The 24232-nt window shown below is 37.7% G+C and overlaps 1 protein-coding gene across 1 annotated transcript; it reads left to right on the forward strand.

Moving 5' to 3' along the window:
* The first annotated feature begins 307 nt into the window (after positions 1 to 307).
* Positions 308 to 24232, forward strand: gaa2 (alpha glucosidase 2). Its single transcript, XM_041784713.1, has 21 exons — positions 308 to 447; positions 1989 to 2112; positions 4243 to 4821; positions 5208 to 5353; positions 5458 to 5623; positions 10073 to 10169; positions 11135 to 11254; positions 11669 to 11787; positions 11871 to 12002; positions 12089 to 12199; positions 14161 to 14274; positions 14366 to 14450; positions 14528 to 14645; positions 14766 to 14899; positions 17576 to 17727; positions 18208 to 18356; positions 18440 to 18581; positions 18679 to 18777; positions 20786 to 20950; positions 21785 to 21931; positions 22679 to 24232. Exons 2-21 carry the CDS (start codon positions 2020 to 2022, stop codon positions 22739 to 22741), a joined length of 2931 nt encoding a protein of 976 aa, XP_041640647.1. The 5' UTR covers positions 308 to 447; positions 1989 to 2019; the 3' UTR covers positions 22742 to 24232.

The following is a 24232-nucleotide window of genomic DNA, read 5'->3' on the forward strand; positions in this document are numbered from 1 at the left end:
TGAGTATCTTCTCGGCCCAAAACTGCCTCCCCTTTTCTATGCTGGTTAAAAAGGAGCGTTTACTCCACATTGTAGGAAGCTGAAAGCTGCTCCTGAAGGCTTCACCGTCGTCAGGAATCACAATCCTAACCCCTGTCCTATTGAAATCAAATACAAGTCATATATTAACATAAATAATCTTCAATAACATAATATCGTTGGCATACGCAATAGATCCAGACCACCTGTAATACAGAAAGTCGTTGAAGGTCCTTCAAAAAGGAAGTTGTCAGAATTCCGAGGTTCTTTGAATGGGTCATGAAGATAAACAGACGCACACCATGCAGACGGTCGGGGTTCACGGTGTAACAAATAACTTCATTAGCTAGCTGGCGTAGCATTTATATAAAAGAAAACCCGCCTTGAAAGCCATATTTTGTGTGTCTGCGAAACCTCAAGCGCAAACAGGTAAGCAATAATGTTGTCAACGTCCACGTCAGCTAACGTTAGCTCTTCTGACCATAGCAGTCAAAGTTGGCTAACCTAACAGTTTCAAACACGGACTGTTTCAATGAAATTTTAATTAGTCATGTACGACTAATTGCCGTTTTCTCTTAACTGTAGTTACCCTAGTACTACCAGATAGTCAGAAAAACAGCACTGAATTGGGTGTCGAAACGTCCGACTGTTGAACTTTGTGTCCCGTTTCCTTTCAAGAGCTAGGCTAGCTAGAGTTCGGTTAAAAATACCGGTGTTTCGGTTGAACTAGTGCCCATGTTAACCTGCGACTTGCAGCTCAATGCGTCTGTGGTTGTACAACAGACGTTGAAAATTGAAAGAATGTTCACGAGTGTCTGTGTTTAGCTTTCCTTTGTAATTTCAAACTATACCTATCAGACAGGTATTTAATGAAAACATATACAAAAAGAATGGATTTTTAAGTTTTTAGCATCTGTTGACACAGTGACAGCGACAACTGTACATTCGACTGAGAGTCACAAGTTAACATGGTCACTCATGAAACCGTAACACAGCAATGTTTGTACAAAATGTGCTGTACTCAGAACACGCATGAGTATTTTTAAATACCTCAGCTGTTTTTGATTATTACGCTGTTAAAACAGAGTGTGGCCTTAAGTTGAACTGTAGCTTACGTCCTTTGGAGTTTTAAGTTCTCTCATAACTTAAATATCCAGTTAAGAACATTAAGCATATTTGAGTTGATTAAAGTGTTGCTTAATACAGGACTAAGCCTCCCACAAACTTCCGCAAAATATTGAAGATTTAAAGAAAACTGGGCAAAGGCTTGAGGAGGACAGTCAGGGATTTTTTAAGACAGATTTTGCACATTGACACTGATTTGAGTTTTTAAACATTGTTTAAGTTTGTAGTAGATAACTCCAAACCATCTGACCCCAGTTAATACAGTACATTGTCTGTAGGGCTGAAACAGTTCATAGCCTGTATGCCATTTTAACTTGACAAATAAATCTGGTTTGAAATGGTTTTTTTTTCTTTTTGTTTACACAAGCAGGTATGTGTTACATCACAGAAATCTGCAATTTTTTTTTTTGCACTTTGCAAGATACAACAGAAACCGTTTTTTGCCAAATCTGGCAGCCATAGTTTTAAGGACATATGTTCAATGTCACCAAACGTTGATGTCGATTTTGTCTTTCAAATCCCTTATAAATACAAGCTTTCTATTGTCTGATTTTGTTCTGCTTCTGTTTTTGGTGTGTGCTGTAATACTTTGCTCTCTCACATGTTGTGATATTGCTTTACTGAAGTCACTTTATAAATAGTTTGCTAATAATTGATCATTTGTTCAATAAACAACTTACTGTTAGATATTTCCTCCACTTTAGTATTGAAATGAAACCATTTTATCCCTTTCACTTCTCCTTATGCACACTTCTCTCACCAGATCCCAACAGCAGGAAATGAATTTTGACTTCATGCTGACCTTTGTTCGGTTGTCTCTGTGTCTCTGTCCCTCATGTGTTCAGGCCCTCACTTCGAAGAACAAACACTGTCAGGATGGTGTCATACAAGCGTCTGAACCCTGAAGATGTTCAGTTTTCCGGTTCGTTATTGTCAGAGGATCCCCGTCCTGTCCGTGAGGAAGTCCCAGTGAGTTAAAATGTTATTGTTTATTCCTTATAACTTAAACTCAATTAAACCTTCAGCAGACAGTTCTGCAAATGTAATGGATCTTCTTTTGACTTTCTGTCCGTGATGCAGAAACTTCTTTTTCTTCCTTTGGTTGCCAGAGAACTTTAAAATGTTGCAGTTCTACCATATCATCTTCACTCTATTTATTTTCATAGTGCTGGGTGGGTTTAGCTGAGAGTGAAAGTGACCAGTCAATACCCTTACAGTAGATAATCTGCAGCTATCTTGAAAGTGGATTAATGTTTGAATTACTCCTTGACGAAGGACTGAAAATCATTTTCAGTTATTGTTTTTTGCTTTTTTGACAAAACCAAGCCCTTCAATGAAGTTTGAACAGCACTTTTTCCAGGTGACTAAAAGTTTGGTTTACTTAATGCCACATTCAGAGGTAGAAAGTTGCAAAGTTCAAATACATTGTGACATAGGAGGAGTTGACCTGTATCTGTATAATTGTAAGACCATTATGTTTGCCCCATACTATTAAAAAAAGTATCTGTTCTTTTTGCTTACTATACAGGCATTGCCTTTAGCTCCAGTACTAACAAGGGGTTTCTCATATTTGTTTGCATGCTGCCTCTATGATCAGTGGAAACTGTAATGGGTGGTACAGTAACCGACAAAAAGATGATTCACTGGAGTATTGTTCTGGGCTTGTCATGCATAAAATGCATAGCATGACAATGCCATAATTAAAAATATCACCTAATTTCATACCATACCATTTTGATGAAGAATGTTATCTTGCAAGGGCAACATGTAATGAATTTAACACATCTAAGTGGAAAAATGCCATTTGTGGTGTTAGTGCATTAACCAAACTGTTTTTCTCAATTCTATAATCAGTAGAATTCCTAAAGTTGCTTTAAAAAGTGTTTGGTAGAACCAACCGGCATGCACCACATACATATATAAACAAGGCCTCATATTGGGGGGTGGGGGGGGGGGGGGTTCTGGAAGCTAGAATTATGGAGGGATCTAGTCCCGGAACCATTTCCCACATATCTCCCCCACACTTTCTCATCCCTATTTCTGAATCTATCCACTGTCCTCCTCTATCAATAAAGGCATAAAAATCCACAAAATATATCTTTATTAACATACCCACTATTAATTGTTAAAGAAAAAACAAAGCTTTATTAGATCAACAAAGTTGCATTTTTTTTCTAGTCTGCTCCAAAGTTGATTGGAGCAGAGCCCAGGAGGTAAATGTTACTAAGGAGGCTAGTGCTAACACTACAGATCCAGTATGAATTTGTTGACAATGTTTGATAACATCTGGACCTTTTAGGGGAACATTCATTTCTGTGGCCAGGCCTACATGTGAACAATAAGAAAGGTAACCACTACCATCTCATTTTGAGCCAGGATAAACCCTGGTTTTTCTTGTTTTTTTATGACAAAAAAATGTAAGCAAACTCCTACACATTGTCAACATTTCAAAAATATGTTTGCAAAACTCCTGCCCTGAAGCACTGCTGGTGTATCTGTTTCTATTGAAGCAGCTGTGGCTTAAAGTCATGTCTGAAGAGCTGCAGTTTCATGAAGTGGTACTTCTTTTCAATTTTAAGAAGCACTGCAATAGTTGAAATTGCATCATTTTAAATTATGAATATAAAAAAGTGTCAAATTTTGGCGCATTAATGCTATATCCCGGACTAAAGAGAGGAATTGCATTATAACAAATAAAAATGAACCAGCAGACACAGAAGCCATTTCTAAGTAGAGACCTTTGAAACATACTTTTTAATTCCCATTGATTTGCACATTGCAGAAATCTGCCCCTGTGGAGATGTTAAATTAAAGAAAAAATATTTGGAAACTCAAAGCCCTTGCTTTAACAGTAAACAATTACTTTCCCCCTGAAATCAGAATTATCAACATTTTCTTTATTTGCATACATGTCCTTTAATTACTAGACCTTGTTTAGTGGGCCTTGGGTCACATCTTCATTCTTTGTAAAGGTTTGGTATTATTTTCTTTTGATTTAACAGACAACAGACCATTCCATTATTGGTTTGGTTTTTTTTATTCTTGTCTGTAGCACAAAGTACTTTCTGTTCATCTTGTACTCTTTTGTGATGTTTGAAGGTGCCAGAGCAAGAAGAAGCCACCCTACTTCCACGTAGACCGACATGCTCCGTCACCACAGGCCTCCTGGTGATCGGCTTCCTGCTGCTGCTCCTCTGTGGAGGCTGGCTAGTGGGCACCATGTTCTGGCTGCACAAACCATCCAACCAAGACCAGCACAGACCTCCATCACCAGCTTCAGCACCAACACTGGAATATAATGAAAAAAACAAAATCCTGAATGACACTGAAGCCGCTCTCCGTCGTGAGACCTGTTCTTTGACCCCTGAGGCGTGGAGGTTTGATTGTTACCCTGAAAGAGGTGTGATTGTTACCCAGCAGCTGTGTGAGGCAAGGAACTGTTGCTTTATCCCAGCATCCTCTGCCTCCTCCTCTGCCTCTAGCCCGTCAGGGAGGAATGGTATCCCTTGGTGTTTCTATCCTACAGATTTTCCTTCTTACTCGGTCGTGTCAATCAAAGACACACCCCTGGGACAGAATGCTACGCTAATGAAAGAAGTGAAGACCTACTATCCAGCAGACATCCTCACTTTAGAAGCGGAGCTCCGTTATGAGACAGACACACGGCTTCGTGTCAGGGTGAGCTTTTAACTATATTTAATATCTTAATATTCTCGCCAAACATTATGGGACTCCTCTCATGAGGACTTTTTATTGTTACTAGTTAAATTAATAAAATAATGGCAAAACAGTAATATATAGAAACACTGCTCTCTTATTTTTGTTGGTGTAATTCATTTTACTGGAGTTTATGAAGGAGAGAAATAATGGAAAGCTCTGTTACTGTGTACAAAGGTTTTAATGGGCCTGTAAGATCTAATAGAATCTTCTGATCAGACCCGATGGGTTCAAAGGTCCCGTCATAAGCTTTACACATCTTTAGATTTAGTTTTATTACATTGGTTGTAAAGTATCTTGTCTGTAAGTATTACAAGCTGTTTGTTTATTTCATATCTTCTCTCCAGATTACTGACCCCTCTAGTTCAAGGTTTGAGGTTCCCATCTCTGTTCCTAATGCCACCAAGAAGGCAGAAAGTCCAGACTACATTGTGGAGCTTTCAAAGACTCCGTTTGCTCTCACTGTGAAGAGAAAATCCACAGGGATGGTGCTGTAAGTCTGGTTTGAAAAAGGCGGTGTTTGGTTAGATAAAGTACAAAACCCACTGCATGGTGTAATCTCATAATTACAAATTTCTTCTTAATTTTTCTGAATAGTCTGAACACCAAAGTGGCTCCTCTCTTCTATGCTGACCAGTTCCTCCAGTTCTCCACCTCTCTGCCCAGTCAGTTCATTTACGGCCTTGGCGAGCACCGCTCCACCTTCCTGCATGACGTCCACTGGAACACACTCACCATGTGGGCCAGAGACGTGCCTCCTATGGTATGGACATTACTATTTCTTTAATTGTGGTTATATAAAATGATAAAATATGAGCCTGAAACTCAGATATTAATATTTAACTGGTTGATTTTGCACAGCAGATGTTTAGAAGGAGAAGAAACATTTCTACAAAATATTATCAGTAGCTTCTGTGTTTCAAGCTTGTGTCAGGAGTTTTGAACTGTTATGAAACAGGCTGACATTCATATTGATGTTTCTTTGTGAGCAACAAAAGCAAACAAATCCATCAATGACATGATTGCAGAAGCAAAGCGACAAACAGCATGCTGCTGAAACTGCATTTTTAAAATTTTCTGCATCGAAGATCTTTATAAAAGATACATTTGACTCTTTAAAAGACAGCAGGGAGGTATTTTTTGTGAAAATGACTCTTGTGCAGAGGGCAGATCAGTAGAAAATAAGACATATTTGTGTACAATGGACACATCAAATAGTTCTCAACAAGAGCTTCAAGTGTCTTTGTAATTTTTGTTACATGTTGAAGGATTTTCACATTTGTTCTTACTTCAAAAATGTAAAAGACAACAGAAAAAATCTTTACTTGAATAACTACAATCACACCACAGTGGTCATGACAGATATTCTATTCATTCTCAGAGGTTATTTAAAGCAGTGTTGTGTAGGTTTTTGGTTTGGTACGCTTCGGTTCCCACTGAAGATTTCTGAGTGCAACTGCGCTTTTGTAAAACAGTTTGGATGCCCTCCCTCATAGACAGCATGCATTTATTGACAGCTAGAATGCTTTTTCCTGGTCAGAGAACAAACAGACGAATCAGCGTCTGTTGAAGAGAGAGTGGTGTGGTTTATTTATACAGCAAGTCTATAAACATGAAAACTGGTGAAGAAAACAGCATAGATGCAGCTATAGCAGCAGTTTTATCAGAACTGGTCAACATTTCTTTATGAACAGAAATCAAATGAAAGCTTTTCTTGGTAGAAAAGTTGTTTATGCTCTCCTCCCAACCGGCTTTGGCAAGAGTTTAATTTCTCAACTGGCTCTACTGATTGTAAGCAATGATGACAACTGTTTGCCGAGCTCACATAATGTAGCTTACCACCCTTGGCTGCACATGCCCACTATGCTATATTGCTCTGAATGGCCTGGGATGCATGTGACAAACTGAGTGCTTGTCCAATCACCCTCCAAATTTTTGAAAAACATTTTTTCAAATTCCATACTCTTCCCAAACACTGTGTATGGGGTGTCGCCAGGATGATTGTGATATATATCCTATACCATGGATATATGAAACAGCCTATCTGGTGGTTCAGGTGAGCCAACTTGAAGATTGACAAGGAAAGATAAGATGGGTTTATTTATTCATGTAATATTAAGCATGCCTGTGACAAGTTGGACTGGATTACAAAATAATGCCTAATCTTAGATATGTATACACTCTGTTGCTGGATTTCTGCTTTTTGTTCAGCTTCTTGCTCGCTCACTCTCTTTTTCTTCTTTGCTTCATCCATCACTGTCCTCTTCCGTCTCTGAGCCTCAGCCATTGAATGAATCAGTACTGAGATAGGCTAACTGGCTTCTTGTAGCTGAAGGCTGGTGTGTGAACTATTGCTTTAAATCCATTCACCATATAAGAGAACAATGGCCCACTGTTAGAACATAGTACCGAAAAACAAGCAACTGGAGCTCTTTGGAAATGGGATATAAACAATTCTACATTCTGACTTTGAGTTGAGTATTTGAAGGTGAAGAAGTTACAAGTTGTTGCTCTAAGTCACTTGTCCAAGTTTCCATTAAGGATAGTATCAGGGAATCTACTTTGAAGTCTGGTCATAGATGGTAATCGTGTGAGAGAGAGGTAATGGATTACCTTGAGGAGTATGTTGGTGTTATGTATAAAAAGCATTGACAGGGAAAGCAATGGTGCACTTTCAGCCAGTTTTTCTAGTTGCCTGCTTAGTCTGTTTTCTTGTGTTTAAAAACCGAGAAGATTTAGTATTTCCTGTGTTTAGCTGCTTTTCGATGATTACCACAAGATAAAGAACGATTTGACAGGTTTTTAGTGTTTTCATCATAAGAAAGTCAGATGATTGAATAGAATACAGGAAGGAAAACAGGAACAGGATTATCAAATGTGACCAAAGGAAAAATAACCCATAAAGGCAGACAGTCACGTCAGTTTCTTCTTCTTCTTCTGGCCTAATTTGCACAGAAAAATGGAAAGTAGAACAAAGACGCTGATGGAGTCATTATAAAGAAGTCTGACTCAGCATGGTTACAAGTCTTGTGGTGCAATTTAGATGGAAAATTAGAAAAAAATCAGCTGTATTTGCTGAAAACCCCTGGTCTGCCTGTTCTTATTTACTATTCTGAATTGCAGATTTTGGGAACTTGAGTTGAGTCATTGTGCTTTTAAAACTCCTCTCACTATAAGACTATTGTCTGGCTGTTAATATGCCTCAACTCAGGAACTTCTTAAAGACATGTAAGGCCAACTGGACCAAAAGTCTTGGCTAGCATTCACACAGAACTTCTTCATAGTATACATTTCAGCATACCATAGCAGGAAAAATACAGCTGTTTCTACTAACAGGGATGTACTGTAGACTGCTTTACCTTAAAGGACCTTGAATTGGTCCTTTAACTGGTTCTGTGGAGTAGCTTTTGTACAAATAATGGAAAAATTCTGTTGAATGCTGCTGTGTTTTTGCCTGCTGTCACAAGGCAGGGTTGTTTTCTGTGCCTGGGTTAGAATAAATAACATACATGACTGATTTCTCTACCTGTGATTATGGCTTGATATTCATCCCCTTTTCCTGGTTGCCCCAATATCTAGGTCAAAGCTCAGAGGAAATTGTCCCCAAACTCTGGAATGACTTACTCCTGCCCTGTGTGTTTTGAAATCCTGTCTTAGAAAAACAACTCTTGAAAAACAACTGCATTTCTCAGCTTTTGTCCAGAATAAACTATGCTTTTATTTTGGAATAGAATGGATCAGAAAGCCTGTATTGCCATTAAATGTACAGAGCCTCTGCATAATAGAGAAAACATATTGTTAGGCTGTTAGGAAAAATCTTACATATGTCTCTGAAAAATATATTACTCTAGAAGATAAACAGTGTTCACTATTAGAAAAATACAAACCCATCTTCAAGAGATACAATCCAGCCATACTATTATATTATTTGTATCTATGATAGGGGTGTCCAAACTATGGCCCAGGAGCCAAATGCAGCCCTTGGTCCATTCTTAATTGGCCCTCAGCAAATTCTAAAACATAAATTAAAAATGTGTTGCCCTGGGGGCTTATCTAGGAAGGTAACATAAAACTACTTGTGTAAATAAGAAAACATAGAAACAAATTATAGTTTGTGAAGATGCTACTTATTTATTTGGATGAGTGTATATTTTAGTTTCCATATTTTATATATTTTGTATATTTTAGCCATTTAAGTATAATCAATAACTAAGCACATATTTTCCTACATTTGACAAGACTTACTCCCTTCAGTATCCTAAAGGTGAGGTATATGAAAGTGGCTACACCATTCTTGTAATCTTCTGTATGTGGCTCTTTGTGGAAAGAGTTTGGAACAATTGGGCGACTGAAATTGTCACAACCATAACTCTTGAAACCTGGGAACAGGCATGTGAGGAAGTGAAGTGTCCAGAAATGTTTAACTAGATAATTTAGAACACCAGAATCACAGATAAATGATACTTAGTGGAGAAAATGCTAGACTTATTTCCCCCTCTAAAAGTCTTTATCTCAAATGTTTTTAGTTGTTTTGTGTGATAAACTGTATTTGTGCACTAGGCGTGCACACAAATATGTATTGTACAATGAAGCTCAGCATTAGTTCATGCAGGATACGGTAGTCATACACCTAGCTGTGATCAGCTGACTCCCAGCTCCCACAGCCAATCACAGCTCTTTCTCTTAACACAGCGGTGTATTTAGCTATGAAGTACCTCTCACTAATCCCCACTTGCATTAATGCTGATGCACTACGCTGCTGTTGCTGGCAAAGCGTCACCTCCTCCACTCCAGCCTCCTCTTTAATAGCATAAAGCTTGTTACACCCTCATAATGAGATTCATGCTACTATGGATTATTTGCATTTGAACTAATTGTATTGTATTCTGTATGTATTGCCATAAATGTATCCATCCATTTGGGGTTTTCTAGCTATGTGCTCCGTGGAACGTCAAAGCATGCTGCTTGGCTAACCCAGAAAACATCTTTTGAGCCAAGCCTTCTCCACCAAGTAAAACTGTATATCCAGTTTTCAATAAAATGGCGAGATGAGCTATTACTGTCGATCTTTAAAGTTTCCGAGTTTTCTCTGTGAATGTAGGTTTGTCAGCTGCTGCTGTTTGTTAATGTGCTCTATGAATAAATCTGGAATTATTGTTGATCTTTTTACTCAAAAAAAGTTTCTTTTTTTGTTTTTCTGTCTACATTATAGGAGCAGACAAACCTGTACGGGGCCCATCCGTTCTACCTAGCAATGGAGGACGGAGGGAACGCACATGGCTTCTTCCTGCTCAACAGCAATGCGATGGGTCAGTCTGCTTGTCGCCCTGAAAGTCTCACTTCTGGTTTTACTGTCTGCATGATACACAACTGGTCATTTATAAGGGCAGGAAATGAACAGATTAATAGTGTTGCAACATTTCAGATTGCAAAATGAAGCTATGTTATGAAAACAGAAGTTCTAAAAGGCCATTACTTTCAGGATTTTCTGCCTTGTCATGGACACATGACTGCATCCTTTACTAGTTTCCACTTCCTGTGCTGTACAGGTCATTTAGTGGGGAGATAAACACTAAATAAGACACCAGGTGTAGGTATTTTAAATATGTGCATGAGGACTTTGATAGCTGACTGCTGCCCTAATTACAGCCAGCTACTTTTTCCTGTTGTTGGCCGAATAAAACTGACAAACAATACATTTAAGATTAATTTCAGAGCTCAGCTTGCTACTTTTTTTCCCATGGGCTGACTACTCCACAAGTTTGTGGAAAGTCCTGGCACATACTAATTCAAGTATAATTTTATTGTTTTCCCTTTGCTTCTTGTCATTAAAGATTTTGAAAAGTAGTATTAAATGTTTAAATACAGATCTTTGTTCTTGATTTGTTTCCAGCAATTGCTCATACAACTATAAATGTTGTACATAAAGAGCAGGGATCAGAGGCTTAGGATATAAATACACTTTTTTTTAAGTTAAACTGTGTGCCTGTCAGTGTTTTTAAGCAACATCTACAAGGTACAACGGATGGAAATCAGCCACCCACCAAAATCTGGGATTTTTACATTTGTTTGTGTCATACTAGTATTGTTTATTAGTGTGCATTGTCCCTTCTACATAAACACTATTACTATAATTATCATGATTATTGAAATTAGTATAAGGGTCTATTCTTTTATTTCTTTGATCTCAAGTTTCACAGAGATGCCTGTCCTAGTGTCTTCATTTAAGCTTAAAAAAATTGAAGTAACAAATAAATCATTTCTCTTTCATCAGATGTGGCCCTCCAGCCTGCCCCTGCTCTCACCTGGCGAACAATCGGTGGGATTCTTGATTTTTATGTTTTCCTTGGTCCTGATCCTGGTGCGGTGATCGAACAGTACGTGGAGGTTATTGGTGAGTTGGAGATGTGATGTGTGGTTTTTTTTGCAGCTTGGTAATGTGCTGTAGTTACATGATTGTTGCAGCATGTTTGTGCCAAATTCTGAAATGATTTTAGACCGTAAACCAGTGGTTCCCAACCTGGGGTCCAGGCACCCCTAGGGGGGCTCAGTGGGGCACGGGACCCTGTCTGCTCTGACACTGTAAAAAAATTAGATGTGCATATAGAGTTTTTAAACCATTATTAGCAACATAATGTATTAGGGTCACCCTAAAAGATGAAAAAATGGACAGAATCTGTTAATTTTTGTGCAAAAAAATCAAAATGTTTGAAATTAGATAAATCTAGATTGGAATTATTAGAATTGTTCACGTGCTCTCTCTCTCTTTTTCTCTCTCTCTTCTTCATCCTTGACTTTTTTTCCGCAGGCTTCCCAGCGATGCCCATCTACTGGGCTTTTGGCTACCATCTCTGTCGCTGGGGCTACAACACCAGCGACTCTACCTTAGAGGTTGTAAAGAAATTAAGGAATAATGGAGTACCTCAGGTAAAAAAAGATCCAAAAGAGTTTACATGTGTTTCTTAAGGATGTGTTATGAATTATGTGTGTATGTATTTATTCATTTACAGGATGTGCAGTGGAATGATATCGACTACATGGACCGAGCCATGGACTTCACTTTTGACCCGACAAACTACGCCACACTGCCAGATGTGGTCAAAGATCTGCATGCTCATGACCAGCGCTACGTCATGATCCTGGTACACTGGAGTTTGGATTTGAAATCATATATTTATGTTGTTTTCATTTGTTGTATCTGTGTGATAGTTGATCTCCTCTTCTACAGGACCCCGGCATCAGCAGCACCCAGCCTGAGGGATCATACTGGCCATTTGACGAAGGACTGAAGAGAGACGTTTTTATCAAAGACGCTGAGGGAAAAACACTGATTGGAAAGGTGAGAAAAGAAACTTGTTATGAACGTTCATTAACAGTTTCACAAACAAGATTATCCCCAGATAATGCAGTTGGTGTTTATGTAATGTGAATTAATACAATCCTGGATGGATTAGCCTTTAGCTGGGTGTACAGTTACAGGAAGTAGAGTAGCAACTTCTCCAAGAAATACTGTTACTCCTTGAGTGTCAGTTTAGCTGAGTTGGTTGAGCAGGCTCCCATGAACAGAGGGCACAGTCCTGGACGCATTAGGTGCAGGATTAAATCCTGATCTAGGTCAGTGGTTCTCATCCTTTTTTCCTTACAGCCCCCCCGACTTGTATCTAAGAAGAACTAATAACCCCAAACCCACTTGGAAAAAGCACACATCAATTTTTAAATGTTTTCAATGACAAAATTCTAACATAACAGGCCTACAGACACGTGTTTTTGAAGAAAAGATCTATATGTAAACTATCCACTATTAATACAACAGCATAGGACCACTCTAAGAATAATTAAAAAAAAAAAAAGAATGAAGAGGATCTTATAGTTTTCAAGGAAAAAACTTGACATTCTCAATTTTAACAAGTTGTTAATATATAAAACAAAAAAGTTTTTTTTGTCCATTTAACAGTCTTACATGTATGTAAATAAGAACTTTAAATCGTTGAGATTATAAAATCAAACCACTGTTTTCAGTTTGGTTTCTTGTTAATTTTTGCCTTTACTACATTTTAAAATTAGGATATTAAAAACGTAAGAGTTTCTAATGTAAAAATTAAAGACATTATAAACTTGGAAATAATTTTTTTTCTTGCACATTTTTTACTTTTAAATCCTTAAATACTGGGCTTGTTTTCATGAAAATATCCAAATATATAATCTGAAAAATTCTATTTATTTTCCAAAAATTGACACTTTTTTGCCCAAAAATGATCATCTCAGATGATCTTTTTTTTAATCATTAAGGGCTGCTGTCATATGCCTTCATACATAATATTTCTAATCATGATTTCAATCTTGGTTTAGGTCTGTGGACCTCACAGTGACCTTTGACACGGTGGACCATACAGTCCTCCTGTCACACTTGAACCACTGTGTTGGCATCCATGGCACTGCACTCAAATGGTTCACATCTTATTTGTCAAGTAGAAGCTTCTCAACCAGTGCTTCTCTATACTTCCACTTGGGTCAATTATTGCCAAGCACAATTTATCTTTTCATTGTTATGTGGAGGATTTGCAAATCTATATGCTAGTGAAGCCAAAAGAAAGTTCTCCTTCTTTGCTTGATTGCATTTCTGATATCAAGAAGTGGTTAGCCCAGAATTTTCTCTATATAAATGAAGATTTAACAGACTATATTGTGGCAAGCTGTGGTCAAGAATGGCTCTAGACAAGCTGAATACGTTTTACAAGCCCTCATGCACTGAACATGAACAGCTTTCATTTATTTTTTAACACACATTTACACACATATACAAGCAAGGTAGTCCGCACCTCCATCCCCCTCACTCATGGTGCAACACTCAAAAGAACACCCTCCCCCAAAAACATGAACCAATAACCAAAGCATGCACAACTACAACCACACAATCAAACATGAGCGTTATAGAACATCAGAATAGCGAACTCCCCTGTACCAACCATCCCAGCAGTCCCTGCTCCAGGCAATTACTTCCTGGATCGCCACAATATTATGTTTGGAGATGCTGAGATGGCTGGCTTTGGTGCTTTGTCTTCCAGGTTCAGGTAGTCATCCATGCCTTCATTAGTTCCAGGCTGAATTACTGCAATGCTCTTTATGCTGGCATCTTCCAGTCCTCAATCAGATGAAATCTGAATCTCAACAACTGTTCTAGCTGTCTAACAGAAGAAGCCCCCCAAAAATATTGAAATACTTGTCTTTGGTCTCTTCATCGCAGTCATAAATAAAAAGTTAAATGTTTTTAATACAGGAAATATCTTTTTGTTCTTGCAGGTGTGGCCCGGTTTGACAGCATATCCTGACTTCTCCAATGAGGTGACGCATGAGTGGTGGTACGACAATCTTAAGAGGTTTCATGAGAAGGTGCCGTTTGATGGACTGTGGATTGTAAGTATAGAATAACTGTTAAAAGCAGATTTTAATGATTATCATTAAAGTTTATTATCATCTTTGTCAACTTTGTCTTATTTATTTTAAGGACATGAATGAGCCGTCTAATTTCATGGATGGGTCGACTAATGGCTGCCCTTCAAACAGTCTTGAAAATCCTCCTTACACACCTGGTAAGAGCAGACACTAATGTATAAATCACGCATTAAACATCACATATCTATGACCTGATGTGATTGTTTTATTTCAGGTATTCTGGGAGGTTTACTGAGATCTAAAACTGTGTGTGCCACTGCACAGCAGAAGCAGTCCATACACTATAACTTACACAGCCTGTATGGACTCATGGAAGCCAAGGCATCTGCAAGGTTAAGATCTATCACAAACAAACAACACAGACGAACGCTGATCACTGAAAATTCTTTAGATAAGATAATAAAAATTTTTTTTCTGCTTTGTCTCCCCTTTCTCTCTGACCTCTTCTCCAGTGCTCTGAAGCGGATTATTCCAAAAAGACCATTCATAATCTCCCGCTCCACCTTCCCCAGTCAGGGGAAGTACTCGGGTCACTGGCTGGGAGACAACAGGAGTCAGTGGAAAGACCTGTACACCTCTATATCAGGTTAGAGCTTCTAGATGTGTGTATCTTTCAACTGAAAAATACTTTCCAGTTCTCAAGAAATCAGTTTACTTTAATCATCTCCTCGTAACATTGTGCCACATAAGGAAATCCAAATGTAAGATCACTGTAATTTTTGACTCATGCTATGTGTAAATGGAAGTATTCATACATTATAATATTAACAGTAGAAAAGTATGAAGCCGTTTGATCAAAGGCACAATTGCACTGTTCACTCACCTTCTTGACTTTTACCGGCTGTGTTCCCACGCTGGCTCACACAGAATTTTTAACAAGAGGCAGGCAGGAAAAGTCTGTTGCAAGGAAGAATGTAACTGTTGTCTGGAGTTTTGTGCATGTGCAAAATCATCAAAATGTAATGTCAAATGTATTTGTAGAGACAAGGGAGGATGACTGACTGCTCGATGTGGTCAAAGTAGAAAAATGTGAAATAGTGTTGAATGCACCTGAAAATGAGGGGGAAAAAATTACACTGTGGACTCAAAATTCATAAAAATGGAAAAATGAGGAAGGGGAGACTACAATAACTTCATTGAAATGGGCAAAGCATTAAAAAGGCAATATTTTCTGTATAAAACATTTAACATTTTAGCTATCTGGATGGTTTGGCCATTGTAATGACAATGAGAATTTTTTTTTTATTATTTACCAGTGCCCTGTTTTTTCCCATTTTACTGTCAAGCTTCTTTGTGAAGCACATTTAAAACGTGTGCTCAATGGACAGTAAGTATTTCTGATTCTCATAGACACACACAATAGTGATTAATAATCTAAACAATTAATTTGATAAGCATATGCATTCCAAATGAGCCTTGAGCCTTCCAAATAGCTTGAGCCTATTTGAAAGGCAAAAGGAAAAATAATTGACTTTGAGCTCTGCTTTGTAAGAATATGTGGGCCTCTGCAAATATTTTTGAGTTGTACAAAGGCCTCACAAACTTTTGATGTAGATGTGCAATGACTGCAAACTTTGACTTGATCAAAGCATTAAAAATTGCAATAATACAACAAAGATCTGAAAGGTTTTCTGTGAAATCATTGCTTCAATTTGCAGAAATTTCCAGTTTAAGACGGATTCCTTCTAGGGTTGGGCAATTAATGGAAAATCAGATCGAATCACAATGTGGCCTGCTGCAGTTTTCTAATCGCAGAAGGTGCAATATTTCTTTGACTCGAAATTTGTGTTGTAATTTTTTCTTACTTAATATGAGAATGACAAAAACCCTTCAGTGCAACAATTCATACCCAACTTGCAGGACGAGTCAGAATGATTAGAATTCAACATTTTTAAAGAATATTTAAGCCCTTGTTTATAAATAAAAGAAAGCTGAGCAATAATTGTGTATCAAATTGCAATCCCAATATTGGAAGAAAAAAAATCACTATTAGATTTTTTCCCAAAATCGTTCAGCCTTAATTCTTTCATTGTAAAACTAAAAAAAAAAAAAAAAAAAAACTGTGTTTTTTTTTAAATAAGGAGCAGTTCATAGCAGTTTTCAGCTGTAGAAAGCAGGGACCCCAGGTTATAAAATCTCTGGATGTCTATATAACCACACTGAACTAGAATTCTGCTGTACAATCTTTATTTTACCATGGTAGCAAGCGTTATTATTAATCCTGTCTATTTTATCTCTTCATCATAACTTTTTTTGCCTCCATCTAGTGCAAAAAAGGGATTTATATCAAGATTAAGGCTATTGGGATTAATTGCATTAACTAGGATTAACTAAGGTCCACATTTAGCATGCTAATTTTTTTATATATGCAATTAATCTCATGCTTTGACCCTTTCAACACACTTTGGTCAAGCCACTGCAGTCTCCCTGCAGCCGCAGTGATATAAATAAATCTCCCACTGCTCCTTAAAGTCTCATTTCACTTGAAAAAAAAATGTCAAAAAGACAAGCCAAAAGCCATTTATACGTTGTGATATCATTAACCTATTTTCCTTTTTAATCCATAACGAGTTCTTTTTTTTCCATTATTAAATTTAAAGCCACCTACAAAAGCCATGTCTGTATCCAGACATGAAGTCCGTTACCATTAGTTTAAGATAGAAATCAAAAATGATACAGAAACAGTTTTCTAATGAATAATAGCGGAATATTTAAAATGATGCAGTTGATCACAATTATCTTCAGAAATCCTGAGATTAATCACAATGCAAATGTTTAATCTTTTGTTAACTTCCATCCTTTAAAATTTATGAGACATAAATCAATAAAAGCGGACTATTTTCACCAGTTTTACAGAGCTTTTTGGCCTTATTCAGCCTCTTGTGTCTTAAAACCCAATGAAAACTTACTGCTCAGCACAAAACGCCACCAGACAAAGTCAGCAGCAAAAGTAAACTAGTCAGCAATTTAGTATCTATTTAAAAGGTTTTATGAAGCATTTGTGAAGTTGGAAAGTTGTTTAAACAAAGCTTGTGTGATTCTAAAGAGGTGTATTTTGGTTTTATGTGGCAGTTGCACATTTTATAGCACACACTACTCTGTACTTATTCTATCAGCCGCACTATAATAATGTGGGACACTTATTTTTATCTGTCAGAGTATGTGAACGTTTTCATTCAGTAGTTTAATAAAAGCTGTTTCTGCTTATATACACTTTCTTTTTCTTCTTCATGTTTCTATGCTCTTTCTGTTTCCTCTTCAGGTATGCTGACCTTTAACCTTCTGGGAATCCCTCTGGTGGGCGCAGATATCTGCGGCTTTGGTGAAGAGCCGCAGGAGGAGCTGTGTGTCCGCTGGACGCAGCTGGGAGCTTTTTATCCTTTCACACGCAACCACAACTCCATCAACATGCAGGTAACATCCGAACATTAATGCTACAACACCACAATATGCACCATGAATAAAAACAGGGTTCCCAGGCATCCTGGAAAACCTGGCAAACACATGACCAGTTTCCACACTGAAAAACAATGACCATGAGAAACCAAGTCTGAAGCAAGAGATGAGTTGGTGAAAGCATTTATTATGATCTTTATTAGTCTTATTATTGAGTTAGGTAAGTGATACTGTCATTGGTTCTCTTTTTTAATTTTACAAACCTAAATTCCAAAAAAGTGCTGCACATCATTAAAATCAGACTTCCACAGAAAAGAAAATATTGGTGTATGAGTACAGAGAAAATGTCATGGCAAATGATCTTAAGAAAAGCGTTGGAACCCTGAAAACTGCTCCTTGAAATTTCTTTGAAACCATTTTAACTGAGGTTGCAGTATTGAACCCTTCTTTCTTCAGATACAGATCTTACCCTTTTTCTTTTTATGTTGAATTTTTCAGCCTCAGGACCCGACAGCGTTCAGCCCTCTGGCCAACTTAGCCATGAAACAGGCTCTGCTGCTGCGTTATTCCCTCTTCCCTGTCCTCTACACCCTCTTCCATCATGCTCATGTGCACGGACACACTGTGGCACGGCCGCTCATGTTTGAGTGAGTGATGCTGTTTGAATAATCGTTAGTGTAGCTGGTGTGTGATGGTTTCTAACACACTTATTTGTAACCCCTCTCAAAAGATTTCCAAAAGATGTCAGAACATACGGGATCGACAAGCAGTTCCTGTGGGGGAAGAGTTTACTGGTGACACCGGTGTTGGAGCCTGAAGTCGATTATGTGATTGGCTATTTCCCAGAGGGCCTGTGGTACGACTATTACACGGTAAGACCTGAACTCAGCATTCAGCCTCCTCAGGCAGGACATCTGACACTGAAACAGGAACATTTATTGTGGTTCGATCTGATCGTCTTCTTCTCAGGGTGATGCTGTGCACAGCAAAGGTGAAGAACTTCGATTGTCAGCGCCTCTAGATAAGATCAACCTGCATTTACGTGAGGGCTCCATCATAACAACACAGGTAAAAAAAAATTTTTTATCTGAGTGCAAGCTTTGCCAAAAACCTTGATAGTCTAGATTTGGAAAATACTTGAATTACAAACCTTGGCCAAACAAACTTTAGCACAGTATGCTAATATTTCTCTGCTTTATTAAACCCAGCTGTTGAAGGAGAGAGGAGGTAGATTGAGTCTCTCTTAAAAAAAAAAAAAAAAAAACTTTCAGGGTTTTTAAATTTGTATTTTCAGAAAAATTATAAATATTTTCACCTTTTCATGAACGACACTGACAGTGAAAAAAATTGACTTTATAATCTCAAATGTGACGATTGCTACAACCCAAATGAAAAAGAAAACAGCTGGTCATTTGATCTTAAAATTAACACAGGATGCTTGTGTCCTAATGAAAGGATAAGTGCTCCCTGAAGGGACCCCAAATCCAAATTTTGCCCCTACGCACTAGTAATAAGTTATTTGACCTGCTACATGGTGCTTAGCCACCGCATCAACCCAAACAAAGAAGAGTTTTTTTTGAAAATGTTTTTTTATGTTAGGTAAAACATGATACTTGTACCATACTGAAAAGATAAGCCATCTGTGAGGAAATCTCTAAACCCAGCTAAGCCTCCATAAGTCAACAGTGTAGACAGCATAGTGCCAGGACTCTGCCATGGGGGGGCCCTCTTTCACTGCTGTTTCATTCAGTCAGTCCAGCAACCCCTCCAGTGGGCTGAACAGTGATCTCCAGAGTCTAAGAGCCCCCTCTTCATGCTAGCTCTCTCCACCCACCATGCCAGCACAGAGACGTCATTATCTTTACCTCCCCTTCCATAGCCCAAACAGCCTTCACCTTCAGTGAAAAATCACTGACAGTGAGGTCTTTTGGTAATTGAGGAATCGGTTTCTAGTAAGACAAATCAGAGCAATTTTATCTCTACTCTGAGGTTGCCTTAAGACTATTTGTGATTTGTGTGAGCGGACCGTTTAGACCTATACCTATAGACCATCTTGATTATATCTGAAGTTTTAGATCAGAGATTCCCAAATTTTTTTCCTTAGGGCTCCCCTTACTCATAGATAAGAGAAATAAAGCTCTAGGACCCACTCAGATAAGTTTAACATCTCTTTTCATTGACAGAATCCAATGTAGTAGGCCTACATACAAATCTTAATTTTCAAGAAAAAAGCTGGAAATTCTTTAGTTTAAAAATTTGCAAATGTACGAGGAAATAGAAATTCATTTTTGTCCATTTTTTTTTAAATTGAATTTTTAAGCAGTGTTTACAGTGCCACACGAATCGCTACAATTTGCCAGGATTACATTACCAGATAAACCTTAAAAATTGTTAACTCTGTTGCATTTGAAAAGTGGTTACATTGCCATAAGCACAATCGCACCCCAATAAACCCCTTGCTGAGAATCCACAGAAAAATAAATAAATAAATTGTATTTTTAATATTTTATTTTGAAGTTGTAAATGTATGTGAACCAAAGCTTAGAATATTTGAGACTATAAAGCCAAAATCCAACTATTATAATTTGTTTTTTTTTTTGCAAATTTTTTACTTCACTCTGTTGTCAGTTTGCGTTTTTAAAAACTACGATTTTTGAATTTGTAATTTTAAAATGTATGGCTTTTTAAAACTTATAAATTTTTAGGTTTTCCTACTAAATTTCCAACTTTTTAAACTGTAATATCCTGAGTTTTTCTTGTAAATGTACGACTCTATAATCTCAAAAAATAGGGTTTTGTGGCTAAAAAAGAAAAAGTGACGTCTTTGCTTGAAAATTGGGTATTAATATGTAATCGTAAATTAGGCTATGTTTCTAATCATGGTTTTAGAACAATACATGTACATATAATTTTGACTACATGGAGATCTTTGGTGCCCCCTCTAGGGGTCCCCAGACCCCAGCTTGTAAACCACTGTTTTAGATAACTGACTATATGACACAGTTGGCATTTTGTGGATCTTTTCCCCTCACAAGCAGTATTTCTTATTGTTTTAATATTAATTTCACAAATGAAGGCACCCAACCTGACCTTGTGGGTGAGCAGCGGTCAGCCCCTCCATCTGGTCTCTGCTCTCTCTGACGACGGTTCAGCCACTGGAGATCTGTTCTGGGATGACGGAGAAACAATCGACACCTATGAGACGGAAAAATACGCATACATCATCTTCAATGTCGCTCAGGTACTAAAAATATACTATTCTACCTTTGCATATAAACAGTCAGCTACCAGCCTGCTCTGTCTGAATCAATCTGATGGATGCTTAAATTTCATAGAAGGTTTTTTTTTTTTGGTCTCCACAAACTGTGTCGGACATAAATTAGATTTTGAAATGTTATTATTAAATAATATAATAAAATTGAAATTAAAGCTTTTGAAACAATAATTTACAAGAGAAATATATCAACATCTTCTTCAGTTGTTTAAGCAAATGTATTTTGATTTTTGTAAACCTAAAAACACTAGCATCAGATATAAATTTTTAGCAAGGTTACAAGACACTGAAATCTATACCTCACTTTCCTTTTACCTCAGTTTTTGCTTTTTCCAAATTCCTAAAGGATATGCACTTGGGTCTTAAGTAGCAAGTTTCTTGTTTTGTTTGCTGCTATGTGGCGTAGACTTACAAGTGTCCTTTTTTTAGGGTGTTTTTTTACAGGTTTTTTGTGCTGGAAACATATAATTGGATCAATCAGGGCGATGAGAGAGAAAAAGATTGACTTATGGGATGTAGAATCAAACACTGTAATGCTAAAGGGCCCCAATGAAATGAGGTGTGTAACTAATGCAGAGTTCAAGTCAGATAAGCCAGATGTCAGAGCTGGGAATAACATCACACTCAACTTGACTGCTTTGCTGTGATTATGAGTTGGTAACTTGGAAACTAAATTTTTGAGCAGGAATTCCGACTTGAGTGGTGATTTAGGATGACACATCTGGACTGGCATCTCTGAATTTTGAGTTCCTAGATGAGCTGGAATGCAGCATTAAACGGCTCCATCTGCTTTTTTTGTAGAACACAATGACATCCCAGGTTCTCCATAACAACGTGGAGGCCACATACATCACTGTAGAAACTGCCTCTTTCTACGGAGTGAAGAAGAAGCCGAGCCGAGTGTTTGTGAACTCCCATGATGCATTGTTTATCTACAGACCCAACCAGGTGAGGGCAGGGTTCAGGGATGAATGAATGGGTCATGTTCAGCCATTTGAGGTCAATATAGTTTTTGAATTAAGAAACAAATTAAATGATAGAGCATATAGATAATGTTAGTTTTACCCATGCTGCATTTTTTTTCTCTGCAGCTTTCATTAATAAACTGTATCATCTGGTACTTTAAATATTTAAGATTTTACACAAATATTGGTCTGAAAAGTAGCTTTAGCTGTTAAATCAGGTCATTGGAGCTACACATTGTGACCCTGAATTATAGTGAATTAAGAATAGAAGTAAAAAGAAAATACAAAATACAAAATCAATACCTACTTAGCCATAATCCATCAACTAAATCTGAGAGTGCTGAAAGTGCACCTTGTTTGACAGGTTTTTAGCAAATTTTTTATTCCTGGGGGAGGCTAATCAGCCAAAATCAGTAGAGCAGGTGCCCTATGTACAGAGGCTGCAGTTCTGCAGGCATCCATCCCTTTAGACTGCCTCAATGCCTGTCCGTCAAGCTCTCTCCTCCCTAGTGTGTTCTCCCTCCCCCCAGCCATCCTATCGATAAAGACCTAAAAGAATGAATGAATAATTGTTCAGTTAAGAGCCAGCCAAGGCAACTTTAATTGTAGAGATTCTATCACTACTTCTGTTTCTTTAGTGTGGAGTGTTGTTGAAGTAGGCATCTTTTATTGAACATGCTTGACTTTGTCAGAATGACTGAGTCCTTGTTTTCTTTTCCTCTCTCTGCAGGTGTTAACAGTATCAGATCTTGGTCTCAACCTGAGTCAGAACTTCACCATCAGCTGGATGTAACTGCTTCAACATTTTTAATTTATCTGTTATTTGGTTCCAGCTGTTCGTCCTGCTGTTTTCACTCCATGGAATTTAAAATTGAAGGCAACAATAACTGAGTTTTAAGTATTTACATTCTTTAAAACAGGAACTTTTAGAGATTTTTTCTTAAAGGGACTTCTTAAATTAAAGTTCATCAAAAATGGTGAGAAAAAGCCTCAGATCAAAGATTGGATTCAGCTTTAAACCTCAGTCGTTTTGATGACCTGAGATAAAACAAAAGATTTAAAGTAGATATTCAGGTTCGTGTTCCAGATATTTATAGTTTGATGTTTTAAGAAGTAGACAAAAGCATTTCTGTGGACAGAACATCACCACATATGAAGATGGACGTCCCTCCACCTCTTATGGTACAAAAGTGAAGCACAAATACCCCTGAAATGGAAGCTGACATATTGTGTAATCCATGTAGAGACATATGAAGCTGCAGTGTTGACATTCTGCTTCCTTTAACCAACCAAAAACAGGTTTGACTCTCTGATTAAATATCAGTCATCCTGTCAGTTAGCTCAGCTAACAACAGAGCAGATTCCTGTTTAAGTTAAAGCAGACATTAGCAGTCACTGAAAGATTATTGACTCTTATTCTAGTGTTTGCCACATTTCCTCATTTTGCCTCCTGAACTCTGATAACCTGCCACACAAAGGAGCAATTAGTCAATAGAGCTGTCAACCATGACAAATAACAGTTATATAAAACTTCTCCTAAATATTGACTATCAAACATAAATCAGCTTTAGATAAAACTAAGAAGGTAGACACCACGCTTGAAAAAAACGTCTTTAATGTATATTTTGATGTTATAGTTTGGCACATGTCCCATCTGTTAACATGGAGGAGATGGAGCTTAACAGCAGTTTTAGACTGGGTGTGTGGCGGCTGTGTTACAGTTTGATTTTCATTTTAAAGCGCAAGTTAAGTCAGGGCTTTCTAACTAAGGTGATTTGTGTGTCTCTGGCACCAAGAATCTGAAGAATAGAGGGCCTGCCTTTTTTTTCTGCAAGCTGTGTATGTCTATGATAAATAGGAAGTCATATGTACATTGTTTTAGTAGAGATGTAAATATCACCATCAGTAGAATATGCCACAGGCAAGTTAAACACAGTACAGTTACATTTGCAGTTTGTGCTTTTCGAAGTAAAAGCCCAGGTTGGCATTTCTGTGGTTGAAAATCCTCCTTGTTTGCTGAGTTATAGAATGATTGAAGTCACTCGTAGGGAGGCTCATTAAGGCAGTACTTATGATGACAGACAGGGCTATGACAGCAGGGAGATCCAGCCAACATGCCACACACATGTATCCCGTCTGAGACAAAGTTAATTTAGTCGAATAAAACTATGACTAAAAATGTTTGTCAACAGCCTTTTTCCATGAAAAAAACTAGACTAAAACTGACAAAAATATATCTGTGATGACTAAAACTGACAAAAACTAAGTTTGGTTTTCGTCAAGA

Source organism: Cheilinus undulatus, linkage group 4 (assembly GCF_018320785.1).
Source record: "Cheilinus undulatus linkage group 4, ASM1832078v1, whole genome shotgun sequence".
NCBI classification, from domain to species: domain Eukaryota; kingdom Metazoa; phylum Chordata; class Actinopteri; order Labriformes; family Labridae; genus Cheilinus; species Cheilinus undulatus.